General features: G+C 40.8%; 1 protein-coding gene across 1 annotated transcript in view; it reads right to left on the reverse strand.

The window, feature by feature from the left end:
- The window catches only part of atp6ap2 (ATPase H+ transporting accessory protein 2), a 47828-nt gene extending 30979 nt beyond the window's left edge, over positions 1–16849 (reverse strand). The window contains exons 1-3 of the mRNA XM_078559743.1: positions 16639–16849; positions 5140–5267; positions 2631–2759 (exon numbers count right to left, since the gene is read on the reverse strand). Of these exons, the coding sequence (XP_078415869.1) occupies positions 2631–2759; positions 5140–5267; positions 16639–16717 (336 nt within the window). The 5' untranslated portion in view covers positions 16718–16849. The remainder of the gene's footprint in view (positions 1–2630; positions 2760–5139; positions 5268–16638) is intronic.
- Positions 16850–17001: the final 152 nt, after the last annotated feature.

The raw sequence follows: 17001 nt of genomic DNA on the forward strand, positions 1-17001 counted from the left end.
TCAAGAAGCTTGATACCATCCAATACAAAGTAGCCTGCTGGATTGGTACCATATCCACAAACAATTACTCCCTCCATCACCGATGCACAGTAGGAGCAATGAGTACCATCTACAAGATTCACTGCAGAAATTCATCAAGGCTCCTTTGACATCACCTTCCACAACCACTACCATCTAGAAGGATAAGGGCAGCAGATAGATGGGAATACCACCACCTGGAAGTTCCCTTCCAAGTCACTCACCATCCTGACTTGGAAATATATCGCCGTTCCTTCACAATTACTGGGCCACAATCCTGGAACTCCCTCTAAAACAGCACTGTGCGTGTACCTACACTACATGGACGGCAGGGATTCAAGAAGGCAACTCACTACCACCTTCTCAAGGGCAACTAGGGATGGGCAATAAATAATGGCCCAGCTAGCTAAGCCCACATCCCGTGAACGAATAAAATAAAAAATGAATAAAAAATAATTAAAGTAAGTGGAACACAGATATAAAGCCAGATCAACCCTACTAAGGTTATGCTAAGGCATTATAGTGCAATGGCGAGATAATGTTTGGGAGCTCAATTTTCAATTTACATCAAGATAGTTTTCAGAGATGCCCAATAAAAACGATAAATTTTTAACTGGAGTGATCAGTGAAGATTAAGGGTGGGGTGCGCTCAATGGTATTCATGAAATCTGATATGTATCAACACGAGACAGACAAGAGGTCGAAACTGTGTATATGGTCTTCAGCTGAAGCAGGGTTAAAGAACCGTCGATAATTGGATGAGAGTAGGTGGACTAATTAAGTTGCCATTTTAAAAATCAAATGTTCTATTCTTACCTTTATATATTATTTGATTTTATGTCATTCATAGTTAAATAGCAATATGAGGTAGAATTAGTTGGAGCACAAGAGTTAGTTTTTTTGTAATATAGGCTGAAGAGCTGGGAGATGCTAAACTGGGGTGCTACCATTGTAATTATGGAGTGAGAAGTTTACGCACGCAGTTTCTACTATAATTGCGACCATAGGGATTTATAAAGATGACAGGAAGTGCGCGCGCTGACATTAAATTCCTGATATTACAAATTGATCTCTTGTGGCATTGCACACAGTTCAAGACTTCAGGTGGAGCAGGGCACAACTAGACCAGAGCATATAAATTAAGATTTCATAAAATATAGCCACATATTTCAAAATTGTGCACCTGTTCCATCTTCAAAACATTACCTATACTCTTATGTTCTACCCATCAATTTTTCCCCATTATAAATTCCGACTTTATAGTGGAACTGCCTATCCAAACTTGTCATGCGGTAATTACGCCCTCTCAAGAATGGCGGGGTTGTACCTCACAGTTTGTCAGTCAATAATGCAAAGAAGCTCCTGGTGCCCCAATCATTTCTACTACTCAGCTTGTTGCTGTAAGTATTGCTATTTAACTGTAAATAGGTCTGTATATACACTGGCATTTAATGAGCAGCTAGATAATTGCATGAGGGAGAAATGAATACAAGGATCTGTTAGAGCAAGATGAAGCAAGGTAGGAAGAAGCATCAACACCAAGATCAACCTGTTAGGTTGAATAGCCTGTTTTTGTGATATAAAACAGTGTATGATTTTAAAATGGGCACTGAATTATATCTGCAAGTCATGCTGCAATTACTTTTCTCCAACTCTGCTTCACTTTAAGCTTACACTTTGCCTTGATGTCCCATATGCAACACCACAGGGGATTATCTACTAGTATAAAATAAGGAAATAAATGAATATGGAAAACAAAATATACAGGTAGATATGGTAATTCTGGTGTATTATTTCAGATAAATTGGGCTAATCAGGTCAGAGAACAGAAGCTCAAATTAGTAAAACGTCAATTCAAAAACAGATTTTAGAAATAAAATGTTATATTTAACAGACAATAGAGGTTTCAAATAATATGCCAGAAAAATTAGAAGAGGTAAAGATATTACAGGATTTAAATTGGAGTTCAATACTTGTCTAGAAGAATTAGAGCTTCCATGAACTGATTGGATGAATGTCTCAAATTCTGAGTTTTGACAAGCTCTTCCCAGAAACTTTACAGTAGAAATGACTGAATGCAATCAGGAGTGAAAAACATGACAGTTCTTCCAGTCCTGGTGCACGGAGGTCATGTGGAGCAGCCGTCATCATCGGTACCAGCCAACTTAAGGATATACAGTGATTAGATCTCCCTTCCTCAGTAACACAGTGGAGAATGCACCTGTTCACAAAACCATCAGGGAAACCTAAACATTACTTTAAATAATGAACACAATTAAAGTAAGGTACATTTAATGCCAAGTTTGGAGTGCATGGTAAGCCAGTTAGCTATCTATGCTCTCAAATCTGTCCATCAGAGAAAAAAGCCAGCAATTTCAATGAAGAGAACTGAATTCTAACAGCCGAATGCTTGATTTTTCTTGGTCATAATTTCTACCACTTACATAAAGAGTCATGAATTGAAATCAGGTCAATGTTTTCTATCTAGGTTATAAAGTTTTATTATGCTGCCAAGATGCAACATTATAATAAATCAATTTCCATGTCATCTTTAGTGCAAAAATCTTCTTTTAACTCTTGAGTTACACACAAAAAACTGGAAAATTACTCACATTTTCAACAATGTACGAAATTTCACTCTTGGGCAAAGCCAGTTCTTCTATTCCCCTCACAGTCACTAAAAAGTTGGCACGTGGTCGATGAAACAAACTGCCAATAGCAAGTCCAGGCCATAAAAGATCCTTGAAAACCAAATTGCATATTTTCAGGCAAATCTGGCACAATTTGGTTCTGCTATTTCCAAGCTAAACACAAGCACAACACTTCTACAAATGTGAAAGTCAACTGTGTTTTTCATTCACTCTTCTATAGATTTGTTATTTACATTTGCAATCAAGCTAACATACCTCAGGGTTGTATCCTCTGCCCAACCATCTTCAACTGCTTCAATGAACTTCCCTCCATCATAGGGTCAGAAGCGGGGATGTTTGTGGATGGTTGAACATGTTTGGCACCATTTGCGACTACTCAGGCACTGAAGCCGTCCGTGTCTGTATGCAAGACCTGGACAATATTCAGGCTTGGCCTGGTAAGTGGCAAGTAGCATTCGTGCCACACAAGTGGCAGGCAATGACCTTCTCCAACAAGTGAGAATCTAAACACCTCTCCTTGACATTCAATGGCATCACCATCACTGAATCCCCCACCATCAACCTCCTGGGAGTTACCATTGACCAACTGCACCCGCCATATAAATACTGCGGCTACATGAGCAGATCAGAGGCTGGGAGATGACATTAGTGAGACGACACATGGGAGTACTTTGTACAGTTTTGGTCTCCTTCCTTAAGGAGGGATATACTAGCATTGGAAGCAGAGAAGATTCACTGGGCTGATTCCAGCGAATGAAGGGCTGTCTTATAAGGAAAGGTTGAGCAGGTTAGGCCTATACTCATTGGAGTTTAGAAGTATGAGAGGCAGCGTTATTGAAACATAAGATTCTGAGGGGGCTTGACAAGGTAGATACTGAAAGGATGTTTCCTCTCATGAGGTAATCTAGAGCTAGGGGGTACAGTTTCAGAATATGGGGGTTTCACATTTAAAATGGTAATGAGGAGGGTTTTCTTCTCAGGAGGTGATTAGTCTTTGGAATTCTCTTCCATAGAGAGCAGTGGAGGTTGGATTATTGAATTTATTCAAGGCCAAGTTAAACAGATTTTTCATTGACAAGGGAACCAAGGGTTATGGGGGGCTGGCAGGGAAGTGAAGTTGAGGCCAAGATCTTATCAAATGGGGGAGCAGGCTCGATGGGCCGAATGGTCTACTCCTATTTCTGATCTTATAACATGAATCCATGTCTAAAGTGGAATAAAACTTTGATAATACACTATTATAACATTGTAATTTTATCCATCATGTCTATATGATCAATTTTAGGAATTCTTTAGCAGTTTTAAGAATCTGCAGTATGGTTATCACAATATTTATATATTTGCAACATCATGATCTGGCTCAGTCCAAACCCATGTGTGGGTGATTATATTGTAAACAGGTAATACATACTTTGTATTTTGCCAAGTATAACTCAGGCTTTCCTTACTGTAAACATATCACACCTGTGTGGTGTTGAGATGTACAGTTATGGAATGTCACAACTCAATACCTGGGATTTGCTGAGTTAATAGATCTTATTCAGGATGGAATTGTAAGTGTAGTGAAGCACCTCAGAGTGGCATGAACTGTTTTGAAAGAGTGAACTGTATTGCACTTTATGTAATGTCAAATTTGAACTGTTACATAATGCACTTTTACAAATTTTATGAATAAAGTCCATTTTTTGAAAAACAATCTTGTTCAGGATCACATTAGGGTCCTATGATTAGCCTCTATTCTTCTGGTTATTGGGGGAAGCTAGAATTGTTAATTCAACGCCAAATCATGTAAAAAAAAAAGCAAAATAAAGAAAGGGAAAAAATATGGGATTGCGAGATAAGAGAAATAAGGTTAAAAAAATACTTTTTTTAAACCTTCAGTAATTAAAATCCAAAGAACTGAGACTTTATAATTATAAAATATCACGTTCAGTGCTAGATGGATCATTTGGCTGTATTAAAGCTCAACACACCATTAAAAATTCACTTGCACTTGAATGGACAAGCCCCAAATTTCTCTGGCGTGTTTATTGGATATTTATCATCAAAGTACTGCAACTTCATATCCTTCCGTGTACTTGAATGCAGGTCCTCTTGGCAAGATACCATTATGGCAAAACCTTTAGAGGAACAGGACAACTCAAGACAACAACTTCCTGATTTCTGCGTTTAACTGTGTCTGTGCAGTCACTGGAAACTGCTGTCCTATTTACTCTTGAATAACAGCGAGTGCTGATAGTATCACCAGTTTTTCTACTACAAAGTTTTGGCCAGTAGATTTACTGCGGATGAAGCGACGAAACATATTTCATAGCATGTAATACTCTCATACATGAGGTTTATGGTTAAGAATTCAAAAGTCATGTGCAAACATATCACAGGTGATCAATCGGTTTTCCAATATAGCATCTCTACTTAGATAAATCATAGTCAGCATCAATATACAGGAAAGAAAGACAATGTTAGTTACCTCCTCAACTGAAAAGCCCATAGATAAAGACACAACATCTGGAATGCGGCCCCCAGGCAAAGGCCCTGCATCTTGGAAATGAACGGACTGTGAGGCCCTCAATATGCTGAATCGGTCACCAAGGACTCCTTTAAAATGGACATAGATCGTTAAACATTACAAAAATCTAACAAAAGGAAGAAATAATTTTCTACAGATCGTTCCGTAGTAAGCATGACACCAGTTGCATTTGACTTAATCATAAGTTTAAATTTTGTATAGCGTTACATTATAACTCTCCAATTCTATAGAAACAATTCTATACCATAATGTTAAGTTTGTGTGTAGAACCAAAATGGAAGAGGAGAATCCCAAAGTAGGAGAACTCTAAAGCCCTTCCTTAAGACACTTGGCCATGTGGAATCGTCATTAAATATTTAGGTAAACACCATTCAACTAATCTGGAATCATAAATGATCTTCCCGTATAAGGGTAATTAATTGGATCAGGTGGGAAGAGTTGCGGGGGAAGAACATTGAGAAAGAGACAAGAGAAATAATTTCTTGAGCTCCTTGAAAATTCCCAAATCAGTTTTTAAGAAAATAAGTAATATAAATAATCTTGGAATACAAAGTAAACAATATATGTTTGGCAAGAGAACATGGCTGTAAGGTGGCCATCCTAAAATATGATGGGATTAGGCTATGTGGCTTTTTTGTCTACAGATGGACTGAATGGTCTCCTTCTGTTGTGAATTTTCTATGATTCTGTCTAACGAGCGTAAACTATGCTTTTACTAACTAAGCTATTGTGAGCAAAGTGCAATATTGATCAGAAAGTTGTCATTTCAATTCCTAGTATGTGTAGAATTCTAATCTCAATCTGGATAGCAACTGGGGCACTATAATTGATCTCACTGCCTTGAGCTAGGGAGGATGAAAAGCAAGCCAGATCTTGTTCCCTGTTTTTGTGGTGAAGTGTACACAGATAGCAAGTCAGGATCCAACCAGTCTCAGCTATAATTGCTTCATGGTTTTCATCTGCTGGCACTCATCTTTCAACCTTGCACATGAAAAAAATACTCAAAGCATCAAAAGGCACCTCTGGATCAGAACCCCAGTATAAAATATCATCTTTTAAGACAAGGTGGAAAGTTGACAGTAAAAAAAAACTAAACATTGCATCAGTGCTAAAATTTAACATTGGAGACTTCCAAATTTCAGTTACATTATATATTGCACATTATTATTTGGCTTTTCTTCCCTTCATCTTGGCAATTCAAAAGTGATGCATGTTTCAGTTGAAAGTATTAGATAAGCAGTAGTCACAATATTAGATTTAGAGTAGTCATGGAAAAGGAAGGAAAATTGGTAAACAGTAAATAAGCAATGGGAAGCCTCAAAAGAGATAGTTTGAGACCAAGCTTGACACATTCCCATGGAGGGGAAAAGGAAGGGCATCCGAAGCTAGAGCCCCAGAGGTCCTAATACCTATAGAAATGAAAAGAAAACTGAAAAAAGGAGGCTTCTAATAAATGACAGATAATTATCACAATTCAGTAGAGAATAAAGGTAAATCCAAAAAGTATGGAAAGAACTGAAAAAGATAGTGCATGAGAATAGATTAACAGGTAACATAAAAGGGAACCCAAAGTCTTTGATAAATAGTAAAAGGGAGGTCAAAAGGAAGGGATACTTTGCTCCTGCCTACACTACAAAACATGATACTGTTAATGTCCCTGTAAAAGGAGGCAGCAGAAAGAAATTTGGTGATATAAAAATAGCAAAGAGCAGGCACTGATAAGGTTGGCAGCACTCAGTCACCTAGTCCAGATGTGATGCATCCTAGGTTGCTCTAAAGGTAAAAACTGCAAAGACAATCTTTCAAATCCTCCTTGGGTATGGGAGGGGAGCCAGGGAGCAGAAGGATTGCATATGTTACGTCCCTGTTTAAAAAAGGGGAGATACTATCTACAGTCCAGCTATCTACAGGCTAGTCGACCTAACTATTAAGAGATATTAATCTGGTACAAAATTAATTGGCACTTGGAAAAATATGGGTTGATAAATGAAAGGCAGCATTGATTTGATAAAGGCAAATCATGTTTCACCAACTTGATTGAGTTCTTTAATGTAGCAGAGAGGGTGGATGAGTGTAGTGCAGCTAATGTCATGTGTAAGGACTTTCAAAAGGCATTTGATAAAGTACCACTTAATAGACTTGTTAGCAAATTTGAAGCCCATGGGATCAAAGTGACAGTTACTGTGTAAATAAAAAAATGGCTGTGGAACCGAAAGAAGTGAATATTGTTGAGCGGTTGTTTTTCAGGCTGGTGGGAAGGGTGCAAAGGCACGTCCAAAGTTGGGTTTTGGGGCCACTACTCTTTTTAATATATATTCATCACCTGAACTTGGGTATACAGGGCATAATTTCAAAGTTTGCAGCTAATACGTAACTCAGAAATCTAGCAAACATTGAGGATAGTAACAGACTTCAGGAGGACGGAGATAGACTGGTGAAATGGGCAGACGCATTGCAGGTTAAATTTAATGGGGAGAAAAGTGTGAAATTATTAATTTTGGTAGGCAGAATGAGGTCAACATAAACTAAATCGTACAGTTTTATAGGCGATACATGTCTTTGAAGGTGGCAGGACAAGTTGAGAAGGCTGCTACAAAAAAAGGTCCATGGGATTCTCAGCTTTATAAACAGAGGCATAGAGTATGAAAACAAGGGAGTTATGCTAAACCTTAAGGAAACAACCTTAAGGTTAGACCACTGCTGGAACACTGTATCCAATTCCTAGCATTATGCCTTCAGAAGGATGTCAAGGTCTTAAAGGGATACAGAGGAAAATGACTAGAATGGTCCCAGTGATGCACGACTTCAGTTACGTGAGAAATGAGAGAAACTGGGATTCTTCTACTTGGAGCAGAGAAGATTATAGAGATTTGATAGGCTTGTTCAAAATTATTTACTCGATCAAAACTGTTCATAAGGAGAAACTGTCAATTGGCAGTAGTGTCAATAATCAGAGGACAGAGATTTTGGTTAAGAACCATGAGCAACAGGAGGGAAAACAATGTTTATGCATGGAGTTGTATGGTCTGGAACTCATCATTTAAAAAGGTAGTGAAAGCAGATTCAATAATAAGTTCCAAAATGGAACTTGGTAAATACATGAAATGGAAAAGTTTACAGGGCTATGGGGAAACAGCAGAATTAAATGGATAGCAGAATCAGCACTGACACTTTGGGCCAAATGGCCTCCTTGTGTATTGTTAGAATTCTATGATTCCATTCTATGATTCCATAGAACTTTACATTTTACTTGGGCATTCAGAAACACTTTCCTTTCAGAAACTCATGTGAAGATAAATTATTTTTGAAGTTGTCAAATATTGAATCTCTTTGAGAACACTGTTCTGAAGCAATCAACCCTTTCCCCAAATGTTCCTGTCAAGCTAGTTGCAGGACTGAATATTAGAGCAGACATTTCCCTTTAACAAATGCTCACATTAACATGGTTTCCATTCCCTGCGGAGAATGGCCGCACATGCACACTTCATCCATTTCAATGTCTTCAGGCCGGTAAACGGCCCTGCGCACATGTGTAGTTCATTTTATTTTAATATCTTCAGTGAGGAAGCCAGAAGGGGAAGATGACCTAAAAGCAAAAGAGTGAGGAAAGGCCAGGTGACCTTCTACATCTCTACAGAGGAGCGCCATTCCACAGAAAGTGCCAGAAGGAGGACGGGAGCTGCAGAGAGCAGTTCCCAAAGCAAAGAGGGAAGTCCCAAAACAACCAGGGAGTGGGACAGAGGTCCCAGGAAGACAGTCAAGTCAAGGAACAAGGACAGGAATCAGAAACAGGTCCTGTTCAGTGAAGTTAAGAGTAAGGAGTAGGGGAAAAGATTCTGAATTAAAGAGACAGAGCTGCAGGGAGCAGACTTAAAGCAAAGTGGGCTTGAGAGAAGCCAGAAGATCCGAGGAGATGGCCAAAGGTTGGTGACTCCTTACTACGGGCTTTTGGAGCAGCGGTGCTCTGCTTGGCACGGCTGAAATCTGAGACAGTGTGTGTGGAAGGTGAGGCTTGAATGCACAAAGAGATCCAGGGGACGTAACATCAGAAGGAGAGCTTGAAAACCTGGAGGGTTTTTTTAAATTCATTCATGGGATGTGGGTTTCGCTGGTTGGGCCAGCATTTGTTGCCCACCCCTAATTGCCATTGAGAAGATGGTGGTGAGCTGCCTTCTTGAACCATGTAGGTACATCCACAGTGCTGTTAGGAAGGGAGTTCCAGGATTTTGACCGAGCGACAGTTAAGGAACAGCGATATATTTCCAAGTCAGGGTGGTGAGTGACTTGGAGGGAAACTTCCAGGTGGTGGTGTTCCCATCTATCTGCTGCCCTTGTCCTTCAAGATGGTAGTGGTTGTGGGTTTGGAAGGTGCTGATTAAGGGGCATTGGTGTATTCCTGCAGTATATCTTGTAGATGGTACAAACTACTGCTACTGTGCATCGGTGGTGGAGGGAGTGAATGTTTGTGGATGTGGTGCCAATCAAGCGGGCTGCTTTGTCCTGGACAGTGTCAAGCTTAAGTGTTGTGGGAGCTGCACTCCCAGGCAAACGGAGAATATTCCATCACTCTCCTGACTTGTGCCTTGTAGATGGTGGACAGGCTTTGGGGAGTCAGGAGGTGGGTTAAACGTCGCACGATTCCTAGCCTCTGATCTGCTCTTGTAGCCAGTGTTTATATGGCTAGTCCAGTTCAGTTTCTGTTCAATGGTAACCCCCCCCAGGATGTTGATAGTGGGGCATTCAGTGATGCTAATGCCATTGAACATCAAGGGGCGATGATTGGATTTTCTCTTGTTGGAGATGTTCATTGCCTGACACTTGTGCGGCTTGAATGTTACTTGCCACTTGTCAGCCCAAGCCTGGATATTGTCCAGGTCTTGTTGCATTTGGACATGGACCATCAGTACTTGTGGAGTCACGAATGGTGCTGAACATCATGCAACCATCAGCAAACATCCCCACTTCTGACCCTGTGATGGAAGGAAGGTCATTGATGAAGCAGCTGAAAATAGTTGGGCCAAGGACACTACCTTGAGGAACTCCTGCAGTGATCTCCTGGAGCTGAGATGACTGACCTCCAACAACCACAACCATCTTCCTTTGTGCTAGGTCTGACTCCAACCAGCAGAGAGTTTTCCTTGATTCCCAGTGACTCCAGTTTTGCTAGGGCTCCTTGGTGCCACACTCGGTCAAATGTGGCCTTGATGTCATGGGCAGCCACCTCACCTCAGGAGTACAGCTCTTTTGTCCATGTTTGAACCAAGGCTGTAATGAGGTCAGGAGCTGAGTGGCCCTGGCAGAACCCAAATTGGGCGTCAGTGAGTAGGTTATTGCTAAGCAAGTGCTGCTTGATAGCACTGTTGATGACCCCTTCCATTACTTTATTGAGGATCGAGAGTAGACTGATGGGGTGGCAATTGGCCAGGCTGGATTTGCCCTGCTGTTTGTGTACAGGACGTAGCCAGGTAGATGCCAATGTTGTAGCTGTACTGGAACAGCTTGGCTAGGGGCACGGCACATTCTGGAGCACAAGTCTTCAGTACTATTGTTGGAATATTGTCAGGGTCCATAGCCTTTGCAGTATTCAGTGCCTTCAGCCGTTTCCTGATGTTACGTGGAGTGAATCGAATTGGCTGAAGACTGGCATCTGTGATGTTGGGGACCTCCAGAGGTCGAGATGGATCATCCACTCAGCACTTTTGGCAGAAGATTGCAGCTAATGCTTCAACCTTATTTTTTGCACTGATGTGCTAGGCTCCTCCATCATTTGAGGATGGGGATATTTGTGCTGCCTCCTCCTCCAGCAGAGTTGTTTAATTGTCCACCACCATTCATGACTGGATGTGGCAGGGCTGGAGAGCTTAGATCTGATCTGTTTGTTGTGGGATCGTTTAGCTCTGTCCATCACTTGCTGCTTCCGTTTGGCACGCAAATAGTCCTGTGTTATAGCTTCACCAAGCTGACACCTCATTTTTAGGTATGCCTAGTGCTGCTCCTGGGATGCCCTCCTGCACTCTTCATTGAACCGCGGCTGATCCCCTGGCTTGATGGTAATGGTAGAGTGGGGAATATGCGGGGGCATGAGGTTACAGATTGTGTTCAAGTACAATTCTGCTACTGCTGATGGCCCACAGCGCCTCACAGATGCCCAGTCTTGAGTTGCTAGATCTGTTCAAAATCTATCCCATTTAGCACGGTGGTAGTGCCACACAACACAGTGGAGGGCATCCTCAATGTGAAGGCGGGACTTTGCAGCGGTCACTCCTACCGATGCTTTCATGGACAGATGCATCTGTGGCAGACATATTGGTGAGGATGAGGTCAAGTATGTTTTTCCCACTTGTTGGTTCCCTCACCACCTGCCGCAGACCCAGTCTTGCAGCTATGTCATTTAGGACTCAGCCAGCTTGGTCGGTTGTGGTGCTACCAAGTCACTCTTGGTGATGAACGTTGAAGTCCCCCACCCAGGGTACATTCTGCAGCCTTGCCACTCTCAGCGGTTCCTCCAAGTGGGGTTCAACATGGAGGAGCACTGATTTATCAGCTGAGGGAGGGTGGTACGTGGTAAACAGGAGGTTTCCTTTCCCATGTTTGACGTGATGCCATGAGACTTCATGGGGTCTGAAGTCGATGTTGAGGACTCCCAGGGCAACTCCCTCCTGGCTGTATACCACTGTACCACCGCCTCTGCTGGGCCTGTCCTGTCAGTGGGACAGGACATACCCAGGGATGGTGATGGTGGTGTCAGGGACATTATCTGTAAGGTATGATTCTATGAGGATGACTATGTCAGGTTGTTGCTTGACTACTCTGTGAGAAAGCTCTCTCAATTTTGGCACTAGCCCCAAGATGTTAGTAAGGAGGACTTTGCAGGGTCGACAGGGCTGAGATTGCTGTTGTAATTTCCGGTGCTTATGTCTGTGCCAGGTGCTCCATCCGGTCTCATTCCCTTTTTGTGACTTTATAGCAGTCTGTTACAACTGAATGGCTTGCTAGGCTATTTCAGAGGGCATTTTAAGAGTCAACCACATTGCTGTGGGTCCGGAGTTACATGTAGGCCAGACCAGGTAAATACAACAGATTTCCTTCCCTAAAAGACATTAGTGAACCAGATGGTTTTTTACAACAATCCCCAATGGTTTCATGGTCATCATCAGACTTTTACTTCCAGATTTTTATTGAATTCAAATTCCACCATCTTCCGTGGCGCGGTCTGAACCCAGGTCCCCAGAGCATTACCCTGGGTCTCTGGGTTACTAGTTCAGTGACAATAACACTACACATTAAAGTTGGATCCTTGTTGAAGAGAAAAAGTGTCGTTTGGGAGAGAATTCCAAGGTGAGTTCTTAGAGTTGGAGATTGGATACCCTCGAGAGAAAGACAGAGTTTCAAATGAGGCTGTTTGGCTCATGGTGTAACGAGTGACTGGGAGTTTGATGAGAGATCCGTAGAATCTGCCTTGGTGGCATCTGTCACTCGATTTTAGAGTGTGGTGTGTCTGACCACAGTTCGATTGTAGGTTTACATGAACTGTCTCCTTATTGAACATTAGGGTACAAGATAGATTTTGTAACTTGTGTTATCCTTACAAATTTGTATATATTTGTAAAGGTATAGTTAGGGTGAAGGTGTAGTGCAATATAGTTCATCTTTTCTTGTTTAATAAAAGTTTTGTTGTGTTAAAAGTACACTAGCAGACTCCTGTGAATGTGCTCAGTAACCACTCTCCATGTTTCAAAACAAAAAATAAGTTAGGATCTATTAAGCCAGGATCCAACTTGGGATCTGACTTGTCCAGTAGTGACATCAGCTGGCATCATAACAACACACTGAAATAGGAGCAACTTAACTGGGTGGATGTGGAGAGGGTGTTTCCTCTTGTGGGAGAATCTAGAACTAGGGGTCACTGTTTAAAAATAAATGGTTGCCCATTTAGAACAGAGATGAGGTGAAATTCTCTTTCTCAGAGGGTCGAGAGTCTTTGGAATTCTCTTTCTAAAAAGGTGGTGGAAGCAAAGTCTTTGAATATTTCTAAGGCAGAGGTGGATAGATTCCTGGTAAGCAAGGGGGTGATGGGTTATCGGCAGTAGGTGTGATGCAGATTTGAGGTTACTATCAGGTCAGCCGTGATCTTATTGGATGGAGGAGCAGACTTGAATGGCCAAATAGCCTAATCCTGCTCCTTATTCAGTTCATAATTCTGTACAACTTCTGTTGTACAACCAAATTCTGTTCATAATTCAGTACAACTACCAATGCTATCATCTGAAAGCTGCAAATTAATTGTACTTCACAAATAAAATACTTTGCTAAGTATTTTCAGCACAGAAACAGACCATTCAGACCTAAATGTTACCCTCTACTTAAGAAAAAATTCACATTGCATGAAACCGCTAGGCTACAGTCAAAATAATTATGGAAAAGTTCACACATCTGATGGTTTCACCCTCATGATGGAAGGAAGGGATGGATAACATTAAAGCATGTGGGGAACTGGCAAACTTTAAATTTATAAAATAGCATTTTCACCACTGGGATGTGGTTTCAAATCCAGCCCAAATTGACGGCTGTTATCTGGCTGAGCCCTATGTGAAGTAAGTTTGGGTAGCCTCAATCCTAGTGATCATGGAGCTACTTCCTAATTGGCAATCTCAGAGGCCATAGGATATTGATGTGGCCAATTGATAAGGGGTGAACTTTTGAGGTTAGAACTGAGAAACAAAGGTTGCACTGTACTTGGCCTGTGCAGGCTTGATGCTGACAACGATAGCCTGAAAGGGAAGCAGTTTTATTAGCTAACACTTTGAGCTCAGAATTATCTTTACAAAGTGAAAGACAGAAAAATAGCCTCATGCTACATCACCAATACTACTTTTACTTTGAGGAAATTAGCATAATACTGCGAGTGTGAAAACATTAGAAGTATAAATGCCATTTTCCAAGAGGTGGCTCAGTTGGTAGCACTCAGCTGTAAGTAATGATGTGATACAAATGCAAGTTTACAAGAGATTACTTGATGATAAGCAAAATTCACTATTGGCAATGCCAACTACACTTCTACAGGCCAGCTACTACACCTTTAAATATTTTAAGCATCTACTTTCAGAAATGACTACTGTTACTGAATAATTTTACACTGTTGTTAAAAGAGTTCATTTGGTGACATTAATCTATGAACCAAAATGCAATAATGAACATTAGTTATACGTCTATTCCAATAAACCATACAAATAAGTAAGGTAACAATTTGGATAGATCACAAAACATGTCATTCTCAAAGAATAATATAAATTAAAGCAGCATTTAATGCGTTTCAAAAAGACTTATAAATGATAACCCAGGAATACTTGTGGATTTCTAGGAGAACTGTGTCGACACCCTGCCCAGAATTTTAAAATTCAGCAACTCTGCACTCAAACTTACTTAGTTTGCACTGACTAGATTAGATTTCACCACAAACAATGAGCCTATGTGAAAAGTAATCTCAACTGCCTGTAACTAGATTCCAAAGTCGGGATAGGTCATGAAGATGTTTTTTCATTCTTCTGCCAAGAACCAGGTTTACTTTCCTGAATACAAAGCTATCAAATCTTAAAATATTTTCTCTACCTTCAAATATTTTGGTACTGCATTTCTGGTGTACTTAAATGCAAATGTTAAGATCTACAGATTACCTCTGACAATTCTGATAGCCACAGAGGAACAAAAAACAATTTTAAATGTACAAAAATTCATTAACTTGTAGATATATATATATTACTGAAACCATAAATACTCAAGACAATAAATAGTTCATCCACATCTTACCTAAACTTAATCAAGCTTTTCTTTAAACAAAAAGAATTTTAGCTACCTTGCTAATCCAATCTGATTTAGTATTTTAAACTTACAATATTGCACTGAATTGTCAAAGACGCAAAAACACAAACCAGCAAGGTGACTCTTAAGAGGATTATGACCATAAATATTCAACATTCCCCAGCAAGAAAGCACAGGTTTAAACCAGTAACACAAGTTACGATGAAGATGAAAATTTAAATAAATTACAGTAACAATATGAAGTTTTCTCACATCCCCATAACATCCCAAGCCATTTAATTTTCAATGACTTACTTTCAAAGCATAGTCACAGTTATTATGTGGGCAAATGCAGCAAGCAAATTAGGATGTGGGCATTTCTGGTAAAGTCACATTTACTGCCTATCCTTAGTTAAGGTTGTGGTCTTCTTGAACCTTAGCAGTCCCTATCCTCGTGATGCTTCCACAATGGTGTTTGGCAGAGTTAAAAGATTTTGACTCAGCAATTATGAATTTCATGACATCCTAAATTAGGATGGCATGTAACTTGGGGTGATGGTGATGCTGTGATCTTATCTTATAACTCACTTCTGGTTGGTAGAAGTCACAACACAGGGTGGTGCTGTCAAAATAAGCTGATTCGCTGTAGTGCATCCTGTGTTACTCCAGCCACTGTACGCCAATGGTCGATATCAAGTCCATTGGCAGGCAAGTCAATTAGCCACTGCTTTCACCAAGATAGTGTTGCGTTTGCTACAGCTGCACCCATCCAAGTAATTGGTGAGTATTCCATTACACTTCTGACATAAACCTTGTAAAATCATACAGTGGCCCCAAGGGAGGCAAGTCATTTGGTACAAAGCCACTGTCTTGTTCTTGTAGCAATGTTGTCAATATGGCTGCTCCATTTGTGATTCTAGTCAGTGGCAACTTCTGGTATGTTCATAAAGGACTTAGTGACAATGGTGCCATTGAAAGTCAAAGACAATATGTTTCCACTGCTTTTGTTGGTGATAATTATTGCTTAACACGAGTGTTATTTGCCTCCTGTCAGCTCAAACCAGGATGTTGTCCAAGTACTGCCAAGTAGGCTGACATGTAATCCGACTTGTATTGGCCAAGGGTTACATACTATAGGGGAACTCAGCTCTTCAAATGGGATCTATAACATGTACACAGAAAAGACTCTTCGTTTAACGTTTCGGCCAAAATATGGTACCAGAATCTCTCAATGTATTCAACTTGAAGCCCAAGCTGACACATATAAAAAAATTCACAAGTTGCTATTTTAGTTTCAAATAAAACGCCTTTCCTTTAAGGAAAAGTCTATGGCTTAATGCAGTGAGTCAGAAAGAACTGAAAATCACATGATCTTTCATCTCCCAGAGCCACGGTATTTTCGATCGAGTGTAAGAAACGTACGTTAATTTCAAACCCAAAAATAAACTAACCTTGAACAGTCGATTTCAAATTAAGCGTACGAGAGTTTTTCCTTGGGCCATCTGACTGCCATAATTAAACCTGCCATTTTAATCTGCCGATTGAAAATAACTAATTTTAAATGAAAAGATGATCAGATCAGAAAATGTCACAGCAGAAAAGAAGGATTTGATTAGACAGGTGGATCTACATAATTCTTACCAGTTGTCAGGACCGCGCTGATGAAGAACAGCTGGGTAAGGCCAACACTGCCACTCAGATCCCCAGCTCCAGACGCCATCTTCCCACCGCACTGCCTTCTGGATGCGGCGCACAAGGAGGGGAAGGGGCCTACTGCGTCATTGAAAGACACGTGATTGCGGTCGCCTCGCGCCCCCAACTGGGCACGTGATCTGAATTGAACCTTGATTGACAGGACCTAGGCCAATAGAAAATAAAGAAAGGCTCCGTAGGCAGAACAAAAAGGGGAGGTTTAGCTAGTTGGTATGATTGACGCCGAAGGAGACCAATCAGAAGTGTGATTCTACTTCGCTAGCCGCAGAATGAACCAACGAGGAGTGTGCT

This window comes from Cetorhinus maximus, chromosome 16 (genome assembly GCF_964194155.1).
Source record: "Cetorhinus maximus chromosome 16, sCetMax3.hap1.1, whole genome shotgun sequence".
Classification (NCBI taxonomy): domain Eukaryota; kingdom Metazoa; phylum Chordata; class Chondrichthyes; order Lamniformes; family Cetorhinidae; genus Cetorhinus; species Cetorhinus maximus.